We start from the raw sequence: 19,259 nt of genomic DNA on the forward strand, positions 1-19,259 counted from the left end.
CTCATCAAGATAATCCAGAATAATCTCCCCATTCAAATTCCTGGACGTAATTACATCTGCAGAGTCCTTTTTTGCCATATAAGGTAATATATATAGGTTTCAGGGATTAGAATTTGGATTTGGGGGTGCCATTTTTCAGCCTACCACAATTAACAACCAAGCAGGAAGGAAAAAAAAACATGTAAATAAAAAAATTAACACAGAAAGATTAAAATGAGGTGACTTAAATAACACCAAACACTATTTGTCTCAATAAATATAAATGACTTAACCTCCTTGACTAAAACAAAGACTATGTACAAGACCCTTCCACAAATCTAACTGTATACTGTGTTGAAAATAAGCCTCTCAGTCCAAATTATTATCAAAGTTTAAAAATAGAGTGATGGCCAAAGGCATAGGAAAAACTAAAATCAAAAGAAGGCATTTACTACAATACTACTATTTGACAAATTAAATTCAAAGCAAACTGTACTACATGGGACAAAGGGATTATTTTTATTGATACAATACATAATGATGACAGAATATTAATAAACTTATATGTAACAAGTAACATAATACTAAATATGCATAACTAAAATGTTCAAAGACTTACCAAGTATAAAACACAATAATACATAGAAATAATTAAACACATTTAAAAAATAATACACATTATTGTAAAATATCTAGGCAACATTTCAAAAATTGATCATAAAATAAACTACCAAGAAAAAAAATCCCTCAATAGATTTCAAAATTATACAATTTATATAATTTGCATATTTAAAACAACAAGCAATAAAAACTGAAATCAGTATCATGTTATTTTTTTTTAAATACCACTTGGAAATTTAAACACCCTTGTAATTAACTTGAGTCAAGAAGGAAATCAAAGTACAATTATAGTCAATTCATAAATGTCAACAATGAAAATTCTACACATCAACAACATATGGGATACCATTTGGATAACAGATGGCAGATTGAGGACATATGTCTGAATTCTCACTACCCCACCCCTCTATTCTGACAAAAATGACCTAGGAAATATAAAACCAAAGAAAATCTTGCACAGAAGTTGAGACTTAAATGCAGCAAACTTAGAAAAATTTTATTTAGAAAAATACCAGATTGGATTCATGTAAAGGAGGATCCCTGGATTGACTTAAAAAATTAATATACTTTATTTTTTAGAGCAATTTTAGATTCATAGAAAAAAGGATAGTTTCCACCTCCATCCCCAACTTTTCCCCATTATTAACATCTTACGTGTGGTCCATTTGTTAAATTTGATGATCCAATATCAATACATTACCATTAAAGTCCATACTTGTGTTGTATAGTTCTATGGGTTTTGACAAATGAATAATGTCCCCTATCAATGATTCATACAGAAAAGCTTCACTGTCCTAAAAATGCCTTGTACTTTACCTAGTCTATCTTGCCAAATCCCTAGCAACCACTGATATTTTTACTGTCTCCATAGTTTCCCTTTTCCAGAACATCATATAGTTATCATACTTCTGTAGCCTTTTCAGACTGACTTCTTTTACTTAGCAAAGTTCATGTAAGATTCCCCCATGACTTTTCATGGCTTGATAGCCCATTATGTTTTATTGTTAAATAGTATTCCATGATATGGAAGTACCAAAGTTTTTTTTTTTTTATCCTTTCAGCATTTGAGGAACATCTTACTACCAATTTTTGACAATTATGAATAAAGTTGCTATAACATTCTTGTGCAAGTTTGTGTGAACATAAGCCATCAACTCAATTGGATATATATCTAGGAGCACAATTGCTATCTTGCACGATAAGAGTATTTTCTCTTTGTTTTTAATCTTTATGTCCTTATTTTGAGAGAGTGTGTGTGTGCAAGCAGGGGAGGGGGAAACAGAGAGAGAAAGAGAGAGAAAGGAAGAATCCCAAGCAGGCTCCACACTGTCAGCACAGAGCCTGACACGGGATTTGATCCCGTGGGATCATGATCTGAGATGCTGGGATCATGATCTGAGTCGAAATAAAGAGTTGGACATTTAAGCAACTGAGGCACCCATGTGTCCCAAGAGTATTTTCAATTTTTTAAGAAACTTCCAAAATATTTTCCAAAATGGCTGTACCATTTTGCACTCCTACAAACAGCACTAGCATTTTGTATCATCAGTTGTTTGGATTTTAGTCATTCTAATAAGTATGTAGTGCTTTCTCATTTTAATTTGCAATTCCCTAATGCCATATAATGTTTCTTTTGATATGCTTGTTCATTATCTATATATCTTCTCTGGTTAGCTGTCTGTTCAGATAGTTTGCCTATTTTTAAGTGGGCTGTTTCCTTACTGTTGAGTTTTAAGAGGTCTGTGTGTGTGTGTGTGTGTGTGTGTAATACATTTTTTTAGAGAGAGAGTGAAGGGAGGAAGGGGCAGAGGGGGCGGAGAGAGAGAGAGAGAGAGAGAGAGAGAGAGAGAGAGAGAGAATCTTAAGCAGGCTCCACGCTCAGCACAGAGCCTAACACAGGGCTCGATCCCATGACCTTGGGATCCTGACCTGAACCAAAATCAAGAGTCCCATGCTCAACCAACTGAGCCCCACCTAGGCATCCAGGTCTGGTATATTTTGGACACAAATTCTTTATCAAGTATGTGTTTTGCAAACATTTTTTTCTCATTCTGTGCCTTGTCTTTTCTGTCTCTTAACAGTGTCTTTTGCAGAGAAATTTGAAATTTTCATAAAATCAAACTTTTCATTTTTTTCCTTTCTTGGGTTGCGCTTTTGGTGTTATACCTAAAAAGTCACGGAGAAATCCTAAGTACCCTAGCTTCTCTCCTATGTTTTCCTCTAGTAGTTTTATAGCATGCATATTTCATTCAAGTCTATGATCCATATTGAGTTAGTTTTTGTGAAAGGTGTAAGGTTTGTAGTTAGATGATTATTATTTTTTTAATGTGGATATTCCATGACTCTAGCAGTATTTCTTGAAGAGGCTGTTTTTTCTCCATTGAACTGTCTTTGCTCCTTTGTCAAAGATCAGTTGACTTTTTGTGTGCATTTGTTTCTGGGCCTCTATTCTGTTCCACTGATCTATTTGTTGATTCTTTTGCAAATATCATGCTGTCTTGATTTAGCTGTAGCTTTATAGTAAGTCTTGAAATCAAATAGTATCAGTCTTTCATTTGTGTTCTTCAGTATTGTGTTGGCTATTCTGTGTCTTTCACCTTTCCACATAAATTTTAGAGTTTGTCTATATCTATAAAATAACTTGGTGAGCTTTTTACTGGGATTGCATTGAATTTATAAATTGGAGTAGAATTGACATCTTAATAATAGTGAGACTTCCTTTCTATGAACATAGAATAGCTATCCATTTATTTGGATATTCTTTGATTTCTTTGATCAAGTATTGTAGTTTTCTTCATACTGATCTTGCACGTATTTTATTAGGTTTATACGTAAGCTTTCATATTTTTGGTGCTAACATAAATGGTATTGTGTTTTTAATTTTAAATTCAAATTGCTTATTGCTGGCATATAAAAACACAATTGACTTTTGTTTACTAATCTTATATTCTGTAATCTTGTTATTTTCACTTAATAAGCCCATAGGTTCTCTGTGGTTTTGTTTGGTTTTGTTTTTTTGTCAATTCTTTCAGATTGTCTGCATAGACAATCTTGTCATATGTGAACAAAGATATTATTTCACCTTTCCTGATCTGTATACCTTTTATTTATTTTTCTTGTCCTGTTGAGTTAGTGGGACTTCAGTATGATGCTGAATAGGAGTAGTGAGAGTGAACATCCTTGCTTTGCTCTCAATCTCATGAAAGAAGCATCCAGTTTCTCACCATTAAGTATGAGGTTAGCTGTAGCTTTTGGTAGATGTTCTTGTATCAAGTTCAGGAAATTTTCCTCCATGAAGAGTTTACTGAGAGTTTTTATCATGAATCGATATTGGATTTTATCAAATGATTTTTTGGTATTTATTGAAATGATCATATACATTTTCTTCTTTGTCTTTTGAGATAATGGATTACATCAATTGATTTTCAAAGGTCGAACCAGCTTTTTATACATGGAATAAATTCCACTTGACCGTGGTATGTAGTTCTTTTTATAAATACTTTGATTCAATTGCTAGTATTTGTTGATAATTTTTACATCTATTTTCACAAGAAATATAGGTCTATAGTTTTCCTTTCCAGTAATTCTTTTGTCTGTTTTTGATGTTAGGATAATGCTGGACTCACAGAATGAGTTAGGAAACATTCCCTTTGCTTCTGTGTTCTAGAAAAATTAGCAACTTATTGGTATAATTTCTTCCTTAAATATTTGGTAGAATTCACCAGTAAACCCATCTAGGCCTGGTGCTTTCTTTCTCGGAAGATTATTAATTATTAATTAAATTTGTTTCATAGATACAGGCCTACCCATCTTGTCTATTTTTCCTTATATGAGTTTTGGTAGATTGTGTCTTTCAAGGATTTGGTCCATTTCAAGTAAATTATCAAAGTTTCAGGCATATAGTTCATAACATTCCTTTATTATCTTTTTAAAATCTATAGGATCAGTAGTAATTAACCCTCTTTCATTTTTAATATTAACAATTTGTGCCAACCCTCTTCTTTTGTTTACTGTCACTAGAAGTTTATCAATTTTATTATCTCTCCAAAGAACCAGCTTATAGTTTCATTGATTTTCACTGTTGATTTACTGTTTTCAATTTTAGTAATTTCTGCTCTAGTTTTTATCATTTAAAAAATTCTACTTGCTTTAGATATACATTGTCTGTTTTCTCTAGTTTCCTAAGGTAGAAGATTAGATTATTAATTTTAGGTTTTTTTTCTTGACTAATACAAGAATTTAATGCTATAAATTTCTCCAAAAGCACTGTTTTTATTGTCCTACAAATTATGATAAGTTGTATTTTCATGTTTAATTTTACCTACATGTTACCCAGAGTGGGTCTAATCCCCCAGAACATTGAGATTGGCCAGCTATCCTTCTGTTATTCATTTCTGGTTTAATTCTAATTTGGTCTGAGAGCATACTTTGTGCTATTTCCACTCTTTTACATTGTTAAGGTGTATTTTATGGTCCAGGATGTAATTTCCCTTGGTGAATGTTCCATGTGAGTTTGATAAGAATAAGTATTCTGCCTTGTTGGATGAAGTGTTGTGTAAATGCCAATTAGGTCAATTTGATAGATAGTTTAGTTTACCTCAACTGAGAGCTATTTAGTTCAACTATATCCCTGCTTCTAACACTAAGTATTGGCATAATTTATTTCTCAGCAATTGCCACAGTAAGCAATTGATAACATTTATCTACAAGGAAGCAAAATTTTTTCAATAAGGAATTAAAATATGTTTTAAAAAATAACCCCTGAGAAAATACCAGTTCCAGATGGTAATCAGGGGTCTTTCACATCTACTAAACTTTCAAGATTATATTCAGAACACAAAAGATTTTTATTTTATTTATTCTTTTAAAATTTATTGATTTATTTTGAGAGTGTGAGGGAGGGGCAGAGAGAGAGAGAGAAAGAGAGAGAGAGAGAATCACAGGTACGCTCTGCACCATCAACATGGAGCCTGAGGCAGGGCCAAACTCACGAACTATGAGATCATGAACTGAGCAGAAATCAAAAGTTGGACTCTTAACTGACTCAGCCACCCAGGCACCCCAAAGATTTTTAATTGTAACTATTCTCTATTCATTTTCTGAAGATGGAGTAACTCCATTTCCAAGGTCTGAAAATGGTAGAATAAATGAAAATCATAGATGAATATAGATATGAAGATTCTTAAAAACCCTACTAGCAAGTGGAATACTGTGGGATAAGGTTTTCCAGAAATGTACTCTACATCTCTAGAGCTACAATAATTTAGATCCGGAATATGGGCATCAAAATAAAAATTATTAATGGAAAATAATTTTAAGAGCTCAGAAACAGAACACATCAGTTCTAACGCCAGTTATGAAACAGTTCATTCTTTCTGTATTAGTTGAAGTGCCTTAATCCATAGTATGTACATATATGGTGTATTAACAATATAATATATGTATATGGTAAATATGTAATATTTTGTACCATCTATTTTATGCATATATATTTGCATTAGTAATTTTTACATTAAAGTATATTCAACAGGCAAAGTATAAATGTCTTTAATCTAAAAATAGATATTAGCAATAATTAAGGAAAAGCACGTATCCCAGGGATGCCTGGGTGGCTCAGTCAGTTAAGCATCCAACTCTTGATTTTCAGCTCATGTCATGATCTTACAGTTCATGAGATTGAGCCCCAAGTCTGGCTCTGTGCTGGTAGCATGGAGCCTGCTTGGGATTCTCTCTCTCTCTCTCTCTCTCTCTCTCTCTCTTTCTCTCTCTCTCTCTCTCTCAAAATAAATAAATATTAAAAAAAAAACCAAGTATACCAGTTATAAAAAAATTGAAAAGGATAGTAGGCAATTTAAATAAGAAGAGATTCAAACGCCAATAGATATTTTTAAAAGTCCAATTTAGGTGGTAATACAGGCACCACAAGTTAAAACAACTAGAGATAATACCTATTTTCTGACAATCTGTCACAGTTTTTCAAAAAGAACAGTAGCCAGTGTTGTGTTAGTTTCAGGAGGAAAAAATTAAAGGAACAAAAACCAAAAAACAAACAAAAAAAGAACTTTGAATGTTTGTATCCCACCAAAATTCATATGAATCCTAATGCCCAGTGTGATGATGGTAGGAGGTGAGGCCTTTGGGAGGTGGTTAGGTTATGAGGGTGGAGCCCTCATGAATGAGTGGGATTAGTGCCCTTATAAACAAGGCCTGGCAGAGGTCCCTTATTCCGTCTGCCATGAGAAGTCTGTAACCTGGAAGAGGGCCCTCACCTGACAATTGCTGGCACACTGATCTTGAACTTCCAGCCTCCAGAACTGTGAGAAATGAATGTTTGTTGTTTTTGTAAGACCCTTACTCTGTGGTATTTTTACAGTAGCCTGAATGGACCAAGAAAGCCAGAATATATCAAAGTCCTTCATATTTACCGCCCCCCCAATTTAAAATGTGAATATTTATGTTCTTATTAATGCTTATTTATGTTTGCTTTATATATTAATTATTTTTAGCAAAAAAGAAATTTAAAAATCTTACCAATTTGGCTTATCCTTCCAACTAGGAGGAAGTGAGCAGTTCGTTGTGTGGAAGTGTTTAGTTCTATATTATTTTCCTTGTGAAGACTCCAAAAACTACTTGTCACTTTGCCTCATATTTTTAAAGGGCTACATACCTGCAGATAGCGGACCACTCGGCAAACGAGATCAGGTGCCATAAAATCTCCAGTGAATCGCCAAATGATATCTGTCAAGATGTTAACCAGTCCTGTTAAAGAGTCTAACAAAAACATGCAAGTGGTTAACTTTAGTCTCTTTCAAATTTCCAGCCTTGCCACAATAGAAATCAATTCCTAGGGAGATTTTTTTTTTCCTTCTGATTTATCAGGTGGCCATTAAGGAAAAGTAAGGCAAGGCAGGAGTTCATTGACTTTTATTATTAGGTCTTGTTACCACTCAGATGTAACCACCTTGGAAGGATTTTGGTAATGACTAAAATGATTTTGGTAACCATACAGTTGACCTTTTAAGTCACAGAAGAGGAGTTTTAAGGGGGTTTAGATCTGTACCAAAATAAGGACTGTGTGAGGATCAATAAGGGAAAAATTGAGAAAAGGAAAATATTTATCTTTAAGAAGCCCCTCAAAATCCCTCTTCTTGTACCCACTGTTTTATAATGTCGACCTCTTGTTACCTCCCTACCAGCAATGACAGCACTCCACTTTCACTCCAGGTTTCTTTTCTTTCTTCTCCTTTCCCCTTTCAACATCTATGCCTGGAAAAAATCAAGTGCATGATCTATCAATTTCATTAACTTAATTGGCTAAACAACAGAAGAACTGAGGCCAAGATTTGAGACCAAAGTCAGAGACTTTAGGCTGCTGTGGTTATCTCTACTCATTTCTGTACTACTTAGATTGAAAGTTGTATAGATATCTATATCAGAAATGGTAAAATATATGTCTAGAAGCTCCCTCTCACCCTTCCATGACATATCACTAATTGATCATGTGATCCAGAATCATTCTCAAAACAGTGCTGTAGGGATTCTCTGCTAATTGATGGATAGGGCTGGTACTTAAAACAGGATATGTAAGAATTCATTGACTTAGAGTCACTTCCTTGGAACATGGGATATAACACTCTGTCAAAGACCCAAGAGGCAAGGCAAATTCATTGCCAGGGTAGCTCTTAGAAGTCTGGAGAAAGTGCTGGTCTTTCCTAGGCAAAAGAGAAATGCCTGAGTTGCCCCGGCAGACAGTAGAAAAAATAAAAATAAAAAGGCCAAGTAAAGTGTGCATGCTATAATGGATATATTATGTAAAGCCAGAAGACCCACCAGAGAATTATATTCCATGGAAGGACTCAGAAGACACATCACTCATCAAGAATGTACTGGTGAGAGGAGCACCTGCATTACAAAGAAGCTTCCAACTATGCTAGAGTGGATGTAGGAAAGGTGGTCATAGAGCCTGGTCTTATTATACATGGTAAGGCTGCACTGTAATAATTCTTCTAGTCCTTCCCCAAAGGGACCTATGGTCACTTATTTGTGTGACTGTACACTGGGGAAAGAAGAATATACAGACATTTTGAGTACTGAGGCACAGGCTCTATGTTGACATGATACCTAGAGCCCTGAAGTGTCATTTTGGCCCGACTATAAGAGTGGAATCTTTGGGGCCAGGTAACAAATAGAATCCTAGTTGAAATGGAATGGTTCACTAGATCTGCAGACCCTCCATTATTCATTTCCCCATTCCCTGAATGTTTAATTTATACTAGTATACTTAGCATTTGGAATAACTCCATATCTGCTTCCTCATAATAGTGGCAGACAGCAAGACTACTCATTGGACAACATGATGAATTACCCCTTATCATGGCCAATCTAGCTATTGCTGTATTTGAATGTCTTTGAATTACCAACAGTGGAGATCAACACTGAGCCCCAGTATGACACTATTTCTTAAGAAGATCAACCAGCTACTTTGTGACAAGCTGACTACATTGGACCCTTCAATATTGCAAGGGCCAGCTGTCCATCTTCCCAGCGTATACTTATTCTGGGTATGAACATGCTTTCCCTGACCTCTGAGTTGTAGTCAACACCATTCACCAATCTCTAGAGGATTTCTAATTGCCCAACTAGAATGGAATCCCGCATAACACAGTATCTGATCAGGAAACCCACTTCATTGTGAAGGGGATATAGGCTTGCACCATGGATCATAGAATCTATTTATGTCACACAGTGCACCACCCAGCACAGCTGTCTTCCTGGAGCACTGGGGTGCACTAGTAAAGGCACAAAGTGCCAGCTTAGTGGCAATACTCTGAAAGCATGGAATCCCATCCTCCAAAATGCTGCGTATGCATTAAATCAGAGCTCTCTTTATGGTGCTGTGTCACTAACAGGAGATATACATATGCCTGAGAACAAAGGGGTAGAGGTGGGAATGGTCACACTGCATATTACTCCCAGTGAACCCCTGGGGGGGCACTGTGTATACCTCTCTGCTCTGCAGGCTGGAGGTCCTAGTCCCAAAGGGAAGTTGCAAACCTGCCGGGGGTCATAGCAAGGGTCCCCTCGAACTGAAAGTGATGGCTGACACGAAGACACTTTGGACTCGTTGGTCCAGGGACTAGCAGTCAAGAAGAGAAGTCACAGCTGTGGTCAGAGTAATTGGCTGTGATCAGCTGATGGAGGCAGAGCTGGGTTTATACAGTGAAGGAAGAGAAGAGGATGGGTAGAACACAGGTAATTTACTCATTATTTTATGATTGACTGTAGATAATTAGTGAATGGGGCTAGATGTGCTAAGCATACTGCAGCAGGCTTTCAGTGTAGGGTTGTGCAGATTTTTGAGGCTGTAGACTGCTCTGTCCTGCTGTGGTGGGAGGGTGCGTGGGGGCTGAAATCGAGGCGTTAGTATGGTCATGAAGACACACACCCTGGCTTCAGGCTGCACAAAGATAAAGCAAGTGTCAACTCTGTCCTGCATGACATAGGAACTATACCCTCTACGAAACTGTTCAGATCAACATTCTAATCCTGCCTTTGTTGAGAAATACTGCCAGGTTTTATGGGAGAGAATCTGTGGTTTCTGTGCATTTCTGCTCAGACAGAAGAGTGGGCAGAACCTTACTTAGAAGTGAAGGGTATCCATTTGGTTGAGTTCAGGCTCTCGGAAAGCTGAACAGCTAAACCACAAAAGAAACTCCTATTTTGGAGTAGGCCGCTCATGATTTCATTTCCAATGGTTTATTTTTATTACTGTGTTTCTGTTAAAGAGGAGTAACAAAAACTGAAAATGGCACTGTCACTTGGTTAATTACTTCTGTGCATGCTGGAGAATGAGAACAGAAGGGAGGCTAGCATCCAGAGCAGGGGATGGCATGTCGTAGGTGCTCAGAACGTATTTGTCAAATAAATTGTCTCTATGGTTTGGAAAAGGCATTTATGGCTTTTTAAAAATTAAACTTGGGTTCCTGGGTGGTTCAGTCAGGTAAGCATCTGACTCTTAATTTGAGCTCAGGTCATCATCTCACAGTGGGTGAGATCAAGCCCCACATGGGGCTCTGCACTGACAGCATGGAGCCTGCTAGGGATTCTCTCTCTCCAGCTCTCTCTACCCCTCCCCCACTCACACTCTTTCTCTCTCTCTCTCTCAAAATAAACATTTTTAAAAAATAAATAAAATCAATTTTTATTTTGAAATAATTAAAGACTCACAAGACGTTGCAAAAATAGCACAGAGAGTCGTCACGTACCCATCACCCAGCTTCCCCCCATGGTGACATCTCATGTAACTAGAGTTGGCTTCATTGTTCAAAGGAGAATTATTACTCTCAATCCAGGTTTCTGTACAACACGGAGCATGATCCTAAGGAATGTTACTAAGCAGTCATTATATCTTTGTCAATATTTTAAGTATTTAAAGTATCTCAAGATTTTTTAATCTAACAAAAAACTATAAATTCCTCATTTGAGAGATAGGCAAACTTCGTGTGATTAAAATGTTTTCTAAGATTGTGTAACAAGTTACAGCTAAAGTCAGACTTGTAACCCAGACTGGATGTTAGTGTCTAGTCTTCACCACACTGTTTTTTTCCTCCTTTTCCCTCCCCTCCCCTCCCCTCCCCTCCCCTGCCCTCCCCTTCCCTCCCCAATTCTTGTTCTATCTGTTCTCCTTTAATCCCTAGACCAATATACAGGCACAATTCTTCCTCCCATGCCCTCATTCCCTGTCCTGGTTGCCCTGACTTTTCTCTCAGCCTCCTCTATTTGTAGGGTCACTCCACCCATAGGATTTGCTTTTATACCTTTAGAGAACTGTGATGGTAAATCTTCCTTTTCAGGATCTGTATTGTAAACAAGATAAAGGCTGAGCTCCCAACTTAGCATAAAGACTTGCTAAGACTTACCTCTTGCTAAGTAACCACCTGGCATTTTTATATTGAACACCATAGTGATCACACATTCATCTTTTCAGACATGCATTCCATCTTCTTGAAATTGCCTTGTTCCATTTGTCAGTCTGTTGAATTATTATTTACCTTTCAATATCTAGCTGACATGTCCTCTTTTTTCCAGGAGCTTCCTTTGACCATTCACAAGGTAGGGTCTGTCATGTAAGGTATTGGGCCCTCCCAGTCTTATGCCTGTCTGTCTTTTCCTTTTTGTTTCTCTGTAGGTGACAATTAGAGCATGGACAAGCACATGGGAACTACAACAAAAGCGTCAAAGATTAGAGAAATCAGAGAAGTTCTGAGAAGGTCAGATTTGAGCAGCGTCTTGAGAGTCATGGGTTATGACCTGATTAATAGAAATCTCATGAAGGGTTTCCTGGCAGGAATGGACTGAATGTGTGAGTGGATTGGGCCAATTGAAGTTCCTTGGATATTCTCTTTTGTTTTATGTATTATTTTTTTTTTTAGTTTATTTATTTATTTTTGAGAGAGAGAGAGAGAGAGAGCGTGGAAGGGGCAGACAAAGAGGGAGAGAGAGAGAATCCCAAGCAGGTTCTGCACCCTCAGTGCACAGCCAGATGTGGGGCTGGAACTCACAAACCGTGAGATCGTGACTTGAGCTGAAGTTGGACGCTCAACCGACTGAGCCACCCAGGCACCCCTACGTATTCTTTAAATAAAGAATAATGGGGAAAATCCCTAAACTTATGTTTTTCTGAACTGAAGTGATACATTCACAATTATATTGTACCCCCAGTAACATTTCTTTTTTCTCCTGGAGCTCAGTCTCTAATGAGCCCATATCTAGGAGTAGACTATCAGTGAAGCCTGGGCCACAGCATTTGTTGCTATTAAGCAAATGCTGCCGGATCTGATCGGTAAAAAGCTATTTAGTTACCTAAGTAATTGAATATATTGCAAATAAACCTTTCTTAAATGGTAATTAACAGGACCTTGGGAACAAAGGGTGCACTTTAAAAGTCTTAATCACTTCCCCACTATTACTCCTGTTTCTTGAAATTTCTTCAGTGAGAGATCCTAGGAAGCTGAAATACTCAGAAAAGCCAAAACAGGCTCCCTGCAGGCATTACTGCCCCTTTGATGGCTTCTTGCAAGTATGAGTGTGGGTTCCCAGTTGGAGCACAGATATGGGTGGAGTGGGGAGAAACCAAGAAAGAGGGGACACCTGAACTGAACCCTGAAGGGTCAATATGAAGGGGTCGCATGGAAAGGGGGTGAAGGACACTGATTCTAGACAGGGATGACACCATGAGCAAAGTTGTGGCGAGAAAAAGTGAGGTAAGAGATTCCGTGGCTTGTGTATATGAAACAACATCAGTTTGTAGTTGCTGAAGTCTGAAGTAGGAGCTTCCAAGCGGCACGAAATGGGGCTGCAGAGACAAGAGTTGGGCCATTTAGGGTCTCTGGTGCCAGTTAAAGGAACTCTTGCCCTTTTTCCCCTGTGTACTGTGGGAGCAATTGAATGTTGATGTGTTCAAACACCTGTTTCAAATAGATTTCTTTAGTTACTGTTGGGGGATCAGTTTGGGAGGTCCAGTGCTAGATTTTACACTACACTTGTTAGGGAAATGTGCAAAAGTTCAGGAAAGAGATAAGTAGTACCTGGGGTATGTCAAATAGGAATTGAGATATAGAGAAGGATGCAGATTTGAGGTATACTTTATAAGGTAAAATTAGGAGGACTTGGGGACTGAGTGATAGATGTTTTAAATGGGAGGCAGAGAGAGAAGTCTACACTGTATTATGGGTCCTGGCTTGGGTGTTCGTGGGAGATGGTGGCGCCTCTTGAGAATACGGGAGGATAATAAGTTCATTATATTTGGGTTGTTCCCAGTTTTTGGCAATTCCACATAAAGCTGTTACAAACATCGACGTATAAGATTTTGTGTGAATGTAAGTTTTCTTTTCCCTGGGGTAAATACCCAGGAGTGAGATTGTTGGGCTATAAGGCCCTAGCTTCAATTTGCATTTTCCTACTGGTTACCGATGTTGTTGTTATGGTCACTTGCAACCCCTATGCCTCAAATTCCTCTCTGAGTGTTCAGTGATGGTGAGAGCTGGGGCGTGGGGTGTTCTAATAATCCATTCTCTCCCCTCATCTCCATCTGCATTCCTGTAACACTGCTGCCTCTTGTTGCTCAGTGCTTGCTAAGCTGATGGCTGGAGGGTTCTACTTTGCCTGAGCTCAGCCTCTTATATCCACCTGTGCATCTGGGCCATGGGGTTGGGACCTTCTCAGCACTCCAGTTGCTTCTCCACCATGACTGTCGAACTTCTGCTTTATATCTATGTGGTGAGTCTTGTGTGGGAGAGTTTTATGCCCTTCCCCTAGTAGTAGGTGACTTCTCATGGAATTGGTGTGGTACCCGGGGCCAGCCATTGTATGCCCCCATCCCCAAGAGTTGAGGGTTTTTTATTGTTTGTTTCTGTGTATTTCCCTGTGCTCTGGGACAACAGTATTTGGTCACACAGTGGCCTAAGGTTTTTGTTGAGAGGTAACTGGACAGGAGGGCATGATTTAATACCTTTCCTGAAGGCATAAACTAAACCTTCATGTATACCTTCACACTGTCTCTGTAACAGCTCCTCAGTTCTGCCACTGTAGAGTGGAAGCAGCCATACACTGTCCTCCAACTGAACAAACATAGCTGTGTCCCAATAATAACTTTGTTTATAAAAATAGGCTGCAGGCTGGATTTGGTGGGAGGGCTACAGTTTGCCTCCCGCCCCCGCCCCCCCCCCCCCCCCACCTCCTGCTCTACAGTGTAAACTACAAATCATCCTACTGTGACTTTTGGAGCCTTCCTGCCTACCTCTTAGGTCTGATCTTTTCTGGTCCTATTACAAATTCATACCATAAGGGAAACCCTTTCAACCAGCAGTTATACTGACAGCTGGTTAATTGATCAAAACGTTGGTTAAAAAAAGGAAGCACGCACACAACCCCATCTTAAAACATTTTTATATAAAACATTAATGTGCATGTATTTATCCATTTCTTTAATGTAGGGCCAAGAGTTTTATTTGATTTTATGCATCATCTTTCTTTTGTGTGCAGAAAATACATCCATAATGCATCTTTTATGATTTCCAGTTTTGTTTTCTTTAAATTGGAAAACTTGAGATACCAGCGAAGCAATTTGAGGCAGAATCTCATTGTAGAGATTTTTATAATCCTTTTTCATTCTTTTATAGTTACATTCCCTGTGCTTAATTCTATTACTTCTTTTAGTGACTCAGGAAAAAAAAAAGTCTTCCCAATGTATCCAACTTAATTTTAACAGAAACAACCCTTTCATGTTGTTTATGTCCATTATATAGTTTTAATAATGAGAACAACTGGCATAAACTGGTTTGGGAACAGACCCCTGGGCTCCTATAACCTAAGTAGTGGGAGCAGAAATGGACAGCTTCTTAGGGACTATCCTGCTAGTCGTGGGTGCTAGTTTGTCAGGGTGTGTGAAGGATGGAGACTGTTGGTTAGTCCAGTAATGCATAAAGAAGATGCAGCCAACAGACCTTCTATGGGAGACCCTTACTGTTCCTTGACCATTCCTTGGCCATTCACTCTGCCAGCCCCTTTCTTCATGTTGTTCCCTTCGCTTGGGAGTTTCTTTATGCACCTCTGCTTAAGGATATCCTAACTCCTCTGGGTTTAGTTCAAGGTTACCACCTTTATGAAGCCTTTTCTACATACTGGGATTGGTTGATTACCTCCTCTGGGCCACTCCCTAGCTTACCATCAAAGTACCATGACACATGAACACATTTATTTTTTGTATTTCTCTCTAATTTTGTTATGAGGGATAAAGATTTTTTTTAATGTGCCGTCATGTCTGCAGACCCTAACATCTTCTTATTACATGGTAAGAGCGTGGTAACTTTCTGGTAAATGAATGGCGACATTATCACTGCTGTTGCTTGATTGGCTGCCTCAGCAGATGTGGTTTCACAGAGCAGACTGAGTCCCATTAACTGTGTCCTTCAGAGTAGATTAAGGTAATGATTTTGGAGTCAAGATGCTGGAAGGAGGAATGTGATTGGAAATTTTGATCCCCAAGCAGAATTCTAAAAGAGCTCTCTAGATTCTGAGATCTCTGCTAGATGGTAAGCTCCTGATTAGTAGTGGTTGTGCCTCACTCATGTTTATAGCCTCATCTTTTTTCAGGGTGTCTTGTGAGATACTCAGTACTTGCAAGATAAAGGAGGAAATGGCCAACTGAACAGATTTGCAAAGCTCTTGAAAATGCAAGGCCACTAGTGAGGGATTCACCTACATAGAGAATGAGTTGCAGCACCATTTCTTAGGTTCTCCTTGCTCTCAGCTGATCTTCATATTTTCCCTGACAAAGCAGGACTACAGGAATAATGAACACTTAGCAAGCCGAGTAACTTTTTTTGGCAAATGAGTAGTACATGAGCATTTGTCACACTGGATAAGAGGACTACTGAATACAAACAATTTTAACAATGACTTTGACATTTCTGACAATGTAAGGTTATTTTAGCTTCAGCTATGGTGTTACGGACGAGAGGTGCTTTGGTTTTCCTGGAGGACACTGTAGATGGCAATGTCAACAGTGAATCTCCAGGGTATACAACGCTTCCAGCTCAACTCAACGTCTCTGGTGTGGTTGTTTGTTTTGTTTTTAAAGCAAGGGAGGTGGTAATTGTTTGCTTGTGGTTGCACATGAAAACGTTTTTGATATTGCTAAGAGTCCTTCTCTTTCTCTTTCTCTCTTTTAACAACCGAATGCTTAAGGACTCTCTAAATGGAACAAGATTTGAAGACTTTATGTAAAAATTTGTTTATTGATGGAATTTGCATTACCCAACCTGTCAGGTGCTTAACTGCCAATTAAAATTATTTCTCAAAAAGGTAAGTTCTTGTGTTTCTAAGTTTTAGACTCATTTTACAATACTAATATGATCCTGGCACTGTGCCCTTCACCAAGATTAAGTACAGGCTGAGCTTAATGGCCCAAACTGTCAACTCCCCAGCTCTTTATTAATCCTGGGAAAGTGGCCCGCACCTCAGTCATTACTGCTCAATTAGGTAAATAACCATCACATCCATTCTCATCAGACCACTCTCTTCACAGAAAGCTGTTCCTGAGATTTTCAGTTAGTCTTAATAAGTCATGAATGTCGCTAGTGCCTCCCTTTTTCCATTGGTCCACTGAACAAATAAAAATCATGTGCCTGATTAAAGGAACACAAGTCATCCTAAAACCTATTCTCTGCTTCCATTGTGTGCAAAGGCAAGAATCTCAACACTTGAGGCCAACTGGCCAGTGTGGGTCATTGGTATTGCTGGGTGGTGAAGAACTCTTATATTCATATGTGTAAACATCAGGTTCAGCAAGAGCATACGTTTCCTTGAAGTGAGGACAAATAAGGCACTGAGTCACTGCCATTTCTCCTCCTCACTCCACTTTAGGGGGAAACTTCTGGAGGCATGACAGTACATCATCACCATTGCACAACGTGAGGATCAAACTGACTCTGGGTGTAAATACAAGACATGGACAACTTGTTTCCTCCTTTACTGAGAGTTTGCTTTCCTAGTAAGAATGGTCTTCCATCCATCCCATCAATGGTCTTGCATTTTTAAATATCCAAGAGAAGGGGAGGAGTTCCATTTGCAGTTATCCAAGAGAAGAATTCTTTTAATGGGTTTTTTTTTCTTTGCAGTTCTTGCCCAAAGGCAGCTGAGTTGCAGCAGGTTGGCACGAAAGTTGTAAATTGTAATAAGAAATATTTGGTTCTCATTTCATCCTGCTGCAAAAAGGGGCAGACTTACACATAAAGAGGTGAGGCAGCCATGGAGACAGGCTGCTCACATCCCTCTTGAAGAAAAACCTCACTGTCCAACTGTGGAGAGTGTGGTTTTCTGGCATCCTCCAGCTGTTAGATTCCTCGGGGTCTGTCCCAGCTTCCTAGTTGAGATCACTCTATTAGTAGTACAAGCTCTGCCAAGGACTGGGCAAGGTGTGAGTAGAAGGGTCTAGTCATTTCCATCTAGCATGGGAGTCCTACAGTGAGCTGGTAGAAACTATAAGGTTGTCATCATATTCCGATGGGTCCTCTTATAATCTTTCTTCTTCCCTTTTCTTTTCATAGATGTTATATCCCCTCCAATTTTTGCATGCTTAATTCTGTTTCAGCATCTGTCTCCCAAAGAACTCAACATGCAACAGGAGATAGGGCAGGAAGAGACGCACGACCATTCATTGTCTAGAGAGAGTCTTTAAAGGCCGCCTCTGCATAATCTAAGATCTTAGCTCCTAGCCCAGTCCCGAGCTCCTACCCAATTTTCTGGAAGATAGTTTTCTGAAAAAAATTGATAAATAGGAGGCTCAGCCTTTGTTTAAACTTGATCTACAGTAAAGACCGTCTATGTTATTTTCTATAATGCACGCTTGTTAATTTATCTAGTTAATTTAATACATTTGGCATCCACTATGAAGACAGTGCTAATTAAATTAAGTGATTGGCTCACAAGGTGAATACAACCAAGCCAATACTTGAGAGAATAGAACACCAAGAAATACTAGTTGTGATGAAGGTTCGGAGATAGGGCCATTGTTTTGCTGAACAGCAAAGATGCTGTTTATGGGGCAATTCTTTGTTGGGCTAGACCATACTGTGCATTGCAGAAAATGTGGCATCCCTGGATTGTGTGATAGTTCCAAATGCCCAAGCATTTCTAAATGCCCCAGGACTGCCTCCAGTTGAGAATCACTTACAAGGCAAGCTGAGGTGTTCAAGGTCAGAGTTATCGAAAAGAGTCTGAGCTGTGGCATAATATATTGGGGCAAAAATGAGTTGTCTGTGTTGAGTGGGGAATGGAGCCAAAGCTCAGAGGGGACAGAAGATAGGAGCAAGCATGCAGAGGAAGGGAGCAGAACCAAATCACAGGGCCAGAAGAAAGCTGGAGGATTTGGGCCACGGTTGGTCACTAGAATAGCACAGTGAGATGAGAGCAATGCCTAGCCTAGTGGGTGATTGATTAAGGCAGAAACAGGGATCAGCCTGGGAATAAGAGAGCTGCCTGGGCTTCAGAGCTAGTACTCATACACTGGACACCCTACTGCCTTGGCCTGTTAGTTCCAGTGCATTTTATAAGGCCTTGGCCTCATCTTTCTAGGTGACATTCCCTTTTCCCCAAAAATAGCTCTCTGAGTCTGGGCAGAGGGTGGAGACAAATTTTTGGCTGACCGCCTTTGGCGTTGCATGAAGGATTTAACATACGTTAGTTTAAGGGCATCTGGGTGGCTCAGTCGGTTAAGCGTCTGACTCCGGCTCAGGTAGTGATCTCATGGTTCGTGGGTTCGAGTCCACATAGGGCTCTGTGCTGGCAGCTTGGAGCCTGGAGCCTGCTTCAGATTCTGTGTTTCCCACTCTCTCTGCCCCTCCCCCACTTGCATTCTGTCTCTCCCTCTCGAAAATAAACATTAAAAAATTTAACATGCATTAGTTTATTTAATGCAGTGTTTGTATAAGTGTATCTGAGCCAACCTCTCTACCCTACACATAAATAGAATCAGTGACCATTGAGAGTCTGCATTCAAGTTTGGGTTCAGTGAAATTTGGAGTGTAAATTGGACTTTTATAGATTTCTAATTGAATAGAATAATTCTAATTAGATGAAATGATTCCGTCTAAGGTGCA

The 19,259-nt window shown here is 38.8% G+C and overlaps 1 protein-coding gene across 3 annotated transcripts in view; it reads right to left on the bottom strand.

Moving 5' to 3' along the window:
* NPSR1 (neuropeptide S receptor 1) overlaps window positions 1-19,259 on the bottom strand; it is a 76,593-nt gene that overhangs the window by 50,425 nt on the left and 6,909 nt on the right. The window contains exons 2-3 of one of the 3 annotated variants that reach the window (XM_053218241.1): window positions 7,794-7,866; window positions 7,268-7,371 (exon numbers count right to left, since the gene is read on the bottom strand). In XM_053218241.1, the coding sequence (XP_053074216.1) occupies window positions 7,268-7,309 (42 nt within the window). In that variant the 5' untranslated portion in view covers window positions 7,310-7,371; window positions 7,794-7,866. Of the gene's footprint in view, window positions 1-7,267; window positions 7,372-7,785; window positions 7,867-19,259 lie in introns of all 3 variants that reach the window. The other 2 variants (XM_053218240.1, XM_053218242.1) reach the window with 2 other exon arrangements.

Source organism: Acinonyx jubatus, chromosome A2, assembly GCF_027475565.1.
Source record: "Acinonyx jubatus isolate Ajub_Pintada_27869175 chromosome A2, VMU_Ajub_asm_v1.0, whole genome shotgun sequence".
NCBI classification, from domain to species: domain Eukaryota; kingdom Metazoa; phylum Chordata; class Mammalia; order Carnivora; family Felidae; genus Acinonyx; species Acinonyx jubatus.